Genomic DNA, 6,649 nt, shown 5'->3' on the forward strand with positions numbered 1-6,649 from the left:
AAGAATGGATGAAGTTCTTAGTGAATGTGTGTTATTAACAAGGACCAAAGCTTCAGACCATGGCAAATGGCAAAGCCTTCCTCTGGGGGAGGCTCAGAGGCATAGCAAACCTTCCTCTGGTCCAAGTTGAGCATTTACAAATGACTGACCAATGTGTGTAAAAACTAGCAACTGCAGCTTTCTCCTCCCAGATGATTGCACCCTAAGACTGTTCCCTACAGAGACCACAAGGGGAGACTAGCTCACTCCTCTACCTGTGCTGTACACAAGAAACACGCTGAGGCTCCAGGTTGCTACACTATAGGTGCCACTCCACCAGAATAAGCACGATCCACTCCATCCCAGCTTCTCTCTCTCTCTCTCTCTCTCTCTCTCTCTCTCTCTGTGTGTGTGTGTGTGTGTGTGTGTGTGTGTGTGTATCTGTCTGTCTGTCTTTGCATCATTTCCTCATTGCCTGAGGAAAGTTTCCAGGACCAAGATGTGCAGGAGGCAGAGGAGGCCGATGAGGAAACACAAGTGTTTATGGTGGAAAGCAGTAGTAGGAAAGCCAAGGGATAGAGAGCAAGGCAGAAGGGCTAAAGATACTCAAAAGCACTTGTCAGCTGATATAATAAAAACAACAGTTTACCTTCCAATCTGTTGATGCTTGAGGACAAAAATATATTTAACTAAAAATACGTTTAATTAAAACCTTTGATGATGTGATTTACAAATATAAGTATTTCTACTTGGTAGCATAGTCTTCATAACATTACATAATCAGTTGTTGCTATCTCTGTATGAGAAATTTGGTGGAAAAAAAGATACTTACCCATGCTGGGTGTGGTTCCTCCCTCCAATAAGCCAGCACATAGTTCAATCCGACCAGCACCTTTTAAAAAACATATTTATTTAAAGTTCCTATGATAAGACAACTGTTTATCTAAATATAAAAAGAACCTAGGAGCTTAACAAAGAAATCAAATTATAAAATTAGAGTAAAAATATTTTAAATCTCAATTGTATTCTATAACCTTCATTGTGTTACTGAAAGCCAAAGAAAGAGTTAATTCAAGTTAAGCCAGTTCTCTTAAAACTTGTAAGAGTTGCTGTGCACAGGGAATAAAGACATTATTGGATAAAAAATAGTAGGATGTTAACTCTTAACCAATAAGAAAGTAACATCAATTTTTGAAAACATTCCTTATTACTCTAAGTTTTAAAACAAAACAAAAACAGTTAATTTGTAGTAGCTATCAAGATAATTTCAAGATGAGGTGAGTACTGATAGCAAAACAACAACAAACCCTGTCAAACTATTGGGGTCATGTTACAAAAAAGGTCTCAGGAACAAGGCTCTCACTAACCAAAGATAGGATACAAAATAACTATGATAAATTAAAACACATGTCTAAATCTAGTTTTATAATGTTAAAATAACTCATTGGAGGGTAGCAAACAGATGTGTTATTCTGGAAATCAGAGAACAAAGAAGGCAGTCTTTCTCCCTTTCTCCCACAACCAAATGATAAAAAAGTTGTTCTTTCTAGTTTATACTAGACACTAAATAAATAAATAAATATTAAGCAGGGCGTGATGGTACACACCTGTAATTCTAGCACTCGGAATGCTAAGGCAGAAAGATTGTCATGAGTTCAAGGCCAGCCTTAACTACAAGTATGTGGTAGTATCCTATGTCCCTCCAAAAACAAAAGAACAAACAAAATTCAACCATATATATATATATATATATATATATATGTATATATGTACATATATATCTGAATATACACACATTAAAATTATTAGATTGACAAATGACTGGAAAACTTACAAAAGATAGATCAATAGATCAGTTTGGTAACACCTGAATCCACTGAACAATCTTAACATTATACCCATGCACATACACAAAGAAAAACACAAGATGCCCTCCTAAAGTAATACAACAGGATACTGCCAATAAAGTAATTTAAAAAATTATTTTTTATTTCTAAATTTTTATTTTAATTTTGATGTTTTGAAACAGGGTCTCTCTCTCTAGCCCTGGCAATTCTAGAACTTGCTGCATAGAACAGACTTGCCTCAAACTCATAGAGATGTGCTTTTTTTCATCTCCTGAGTGCTGGGGTTAAAGACATGTAGCACCTTGCCCAGCTTATTTAATTTTATATGTATGAGTATTTTGCCTGCACGTCTGTGTACCAAGTGTATGTATGCCTGCTGCACAGAGGCCAGAAGAGGGCATCGGATTCCCTGGAACTGAACCCATAGCCTCTGAAAACGCACCCAGTGTGTGTAACCAATGAGTCATCTCTCCAGCCCTATGAAACAATTTTATTAAAGCTTAATTCTGAATTGGATTTTAAACTCAACAGGGAATAGAGTGATTAGAAAAGAATATCAAATGGCACCACTTACATAGTCAGCAAAATTGGGACTGTGGTGCTCTGAATGATGAACATCATAGTGCATCTAACAAATCAACTATGAAAAAAGAGAAAAAGAAACTTTTTTAAAAAACGAGGAAATCATAAAGTATGGTAGTACATGTCTGTGATCCTAGCACTTGAAAGGCTTAGGCAAGAGGATCACAGTTTGAGGTCACCCTGGGTTACAGCAAGACTCTCTCAAAACAGCCAAGAATAAGAGATGTAACTTAGTAATACAGCACCCAGCATGTACAAAGCCCTGGGTTCAATTCCCACAGGGCACCAGGCGGGCGGGGGGGGGGGGGGAAATCGATCACCTGTTATAGCAATTATCAATCTTTCATTCCTTTTTATTGCCACGAATGGATTTTACATTTTCAAAGGTTTTCAAAAATCAACAAGGGGTAACAATATCAAATGTGTCCAGCAAAACTGAAAACATATAAATTGCTCCCCACCAAAAACGTCTGCTGAAAATTACTGACCACGACTTAAAAATGGTTGAAGTTTGTAATGATTATCTTTCATTATCAATTTGACTAGATTTGGAGTCACCTAGGAGACACATCTTTGAGGGAGTTTCCAGAGCAGCTTGACTGAGGAGGAAAGACCCACACTGAACATGGGAGGCACTAGTTCATGGCCGGAATCCCAGAACCAAAACAGAAAGGAAAGAGGAAGCCAACCGAGCATCAGCATCTACTTGTCTGCTTCCTGGCTGCAGACACAATGGATCAGCTGCCCCAAGCTCTGCACCATGCCTTCAGTGCCACGATGGACTGAATCCCTCAAACTGTGAGCCAACATAAACTCTTCCTTCTTCAAGTTTCTCTTGCAAGGTAATCTGTCACAGCAAATTTTAACTACCAAAAAGTAGTTAAAATTATTTTTCTGATCTTGAGATGATGGAGATGCTTATGCTTCTCACAAAAACAAATTTAGAATACAAAACAAAACAGCACCTATGGTAAAAAGATAAGACCTCTAAAATCATCTAGAATTTTTATTCTTCTTCAGTACTGGGGATTACACATGCTACAAGTGCTTTGTCACTAAACTACTTGCTCAGTCCATTGTATTTTAAACTATTTCAAATTCTTAAATTTGTGTCAAGTTCAATTAAAAAAAACATGTTAATGACTAAGCAGCATTATAGATGCTTGCCACAAAATGTGACCTGCTTGAGGGAAAGAGGGTATTAGACAGTAATCTTCCAATAAAGTTTTGATTTTGCTTTACTTTCTAAAGCAAGGTATCCCCATCTAGCTCAAGCTGGTCTCAAACTTTCAATCCTCAGGACCTCAAGCTTCACTGTGCTGGGACCATAAGCATGTGCCACCATGCCACGCTCTTCAGTAGGTTTTCTAGTTGTTTCTGAAAGGACTACTACTGTCCAAGGGATGACAAGGGCTTTTTTTTAATTTTTTTAATGACGTTTCACTCTATAGCCAGAACTGACTTCAGAGTAACCCTTCTGTCTCAGCCTCCCGAGTGCCCAGCTTGGCCAGGGGATTTTGGAGGTCAGTTCATAGGACTCATTCTGAGACCCTAAAAAGGTTGTCAACCACTATTGATTATCTAGTCTCCCTTACCTCCTCTTTCTGCATTCACAGCCGACTCCACCGAATCCACACACACTTCCATAAGAAATCCATTTGGTGCTCCTAAAGAGTACGAACAACAGAAATTCTTGAAGGAACTAGCAATTCATACCAATCTTCCACTAACACTTCAGTTTTTGCTGCCTGAATGTGCAATAGAGAAACAAGCACACGTACTAAGACCCATCCATGTGGTAAAATGCCACACTCATTCAAATCGGTGGGTCCAGACTATGAAACAGATATACAGACATACACAAAAGAAGCCAAAGTGAAACAATTTTTAGTACATAGTGAACATGAAATTAATCTTTCTAAACCACAGATCTCAACATTGTGTCCCAGCTCAGACTCTCGGAACGTTTCTCAATGCTAGCAGTTAAAAGGACTACATATTTAAAATGACTTCAAATTCTGGTGTGATTTTATTCACTGTGTGGCCCTAGACAAGTTACTTTGCTATAGAAGTTTCAATTCCTGACCTCAGAGTAATCAACACTGAGATAATTTACATAAAGTACACCCACTAAACATTATTATTTTTTTTTGAGACAGGATTATTCTGTGTAATAGTCCTAGCTGCCCTGAAACTAGCTCTTGTAGACAAGGCTGACCTTGAACTCACATTATCGTTAGTAAACTACATCTTATTTCCTCTTTATGACTTCAGTGTTCCTCAGTCTCCATCTTTGCCAATGAATACATCATCCCAACTGATAGTATATTCATCCTTCTAGTTTCTTCTTCAAATGCTAAACTTCTCCAAGGATCGTACCAAGTCACATTTCCATGTTTTTTTCTCCCAAAGTAGAAAAATCTATCTCCTTCTTCTGTACTCCAGGAACTTATATATTTCTCATTCAAACCCTAGTTTCACCTCTTATGAGATACATATCTGATCTCTACTGGTTGACAGGAAGTTCCTTAGTAAGGTCATTATTTAAGAGTTCTTTGTCTTCGTCTCTTGGCCAGCACAGGATCTACCATGCTAACAAGTCACCCAAATATACCCTAAAACCTGAATTATAAATTTACATGTTAATATAAAAAAATGGTGTAAGCAGCTTTGGATTTTTCCTGCAAGTTATTTTTAATTAAAGATTTGAATGTTGTGGCCTAGGAAATGGTTCAGAAGGTAAAGCCATTTACCGTGCAATCCTGACAACCCAAGTTCATCCCCTGATGTATTTAAAATCGGGAGAGCTAACACCTCTGAGCTCCACACACTCACTATGCCACATGTACCCACCCCACACAATAACGATCAATACACTCATACTTACACGTATTGCTCTCTTTAAAAAATAGTCACTATATTGTGGTACTGGTTACTAATGGGCAGTGAATTTATAATTATTTTCACTTTTCTATATTGCTTGACTTTTTCGACCTAACATTGCTTTTATGATGAAAAATTACTTTGAAAAACAAAAATCTGTCACCTCTTAAAATGAAGTTAGAATTGTCGTTTATTGAAAAATTACTTTGAAAAACAAAAATCTGTCACCTCTTAAAATGAAGTTAGAATTGTCGTTTATTTAATAAAAGACTATCTGTCCCACGATTGGGACTCAAATGTTAGTCTATGGCCTTAAATAACAAGGCACTAACTCCACAAATCTGATAGCCACATCAACAGTCACACCCCTGGGCCTGACAATGCTGAAGGATTATCAGTAGCTTCACACAAGAGGACGGGAATGGCTACAAATGCTACAAAAGGAGCCCGGGCAACAACGGTTTTCTTAGGGATCAAAAAAGACGTTTGAGGCAGTCGTGCTCAAAGTAAGCCACTCCAGGTGGCTTTGGGGACTCTGAGCCTACAGCTTTACCTGCCTTTTCCTCCCTTGGTCTCTCATTGGATGGAAGTGTAGGTATAAGAAACCAGCTATCTTCCATTAGATCTGCAAAGTCTTCCACATTAAAGAGATTTGCAAAATACAGAGCATTGCCACTTATATGACTTTATTTAGGGATATTTATCCTTCATAAAAGTTATACGTGTTAATATATAATAGGTATATTACGGCTCTTTTTTAACTTATCAGTCAATACATACTTTTTAGGACAGTAAGTCCCGAGAAAAACAAACGTGAGAACCGCTGGTTTGGAGAACCAAGAGTTCACTGAGTGGGAAGAGATTTGCCGCGATAGCCAGACCTGGAGGGCTCCCGCGTAACCAACCCAAAGGCTGGACAAACAGACCCCACTAGTCACCGCACGTTTATTATCTACCGCAGCGACAGGAAGGTGGGAGGTGCCCTCTTGTGGCCCAAGGGGCTTCGGGGAGTTGGGGGAACTTGTGGGAAAGCGTGACCCGCCGGGACCCCCGAGAAGCCTGGGGACTCGCGGGAAGCGTCACTGTCTGGGACCCACGAGGAGCCGAGGAACCCACCCGGGGTTGACCCGCACACCACCCCCTGCCCCGCTGCCTTCCGCACCCGCCTTCCCCGACGGCATCCATGCCGGTTTCCGCTCGCAGGAAGCCCCTTTCTTCATGCTTCCCGCCTTCCTCCCTTGCTCGCCTGCGTTTCCACAGAGGAGGCGCGTTCCCGACGTCCTCGCGCCGTAGAATCGTACGCGCAAGCGCAGTAGCCAACCTCCCGCGGCGGTGGTGGTGGGTGGGCGCGCTCTCGC

The 6,649-nt window shown here is 39.9% G+C and overlaps 1 protein-coding gene across 3 annotated transcripts in view; it reads right to left on the bottom strand.

Annotated features, from left to right (window-relative positions):
* The window catches only part of Cutc (cutC copper transporter), a 31,651-nt gene extending 25,021 nt beyond the window's left edge, over positions 1 to 6,630 (bottom strand). The window contains exons 1-3 of one of the 3 annotated variants that reach the window (XM_048452937.3): positions 6,454 to 6,630; positions 4,004 to 4,075; positions 812 to 871 (exon numbers count right to left, since the gene is read on the bottom strand). In XM_048452937.3, coding sequence (XP_048308894.1) covers positions 812 to 871; positions 4,004 to 4,075; positions 6,454 to 6,511 — 190 coding nt within the window. In that variant the 5' untranslated portion in view covers positions 6,512 to 6,630. The remainder of the gene's footprint in view (positions 1 to 811; positions 872 to 4,003; positions 4,076 to 6,453) is intronic. The other 2 variants (XM_048452936.3, XM_048452935.3) reach the window with 2 other exon arrangements.
* Positions 6,631 to 6,649: the final 19 nt, after the last annotated feature.

The sequence above is a fragment of the Myodes glareolus genome, chromosome 7 (genome assembly GCF_982192425.1).
Source record: "Myodes glareolus chromosome 7, mMyoGla1.1, whole genome shotgun sequence".
Lineage (NCBI taxonomy): Eukaryota > Metazoa > Chordata > Mammalia > Rodentia > Cricetidae > Myodes > Myodes glareolus.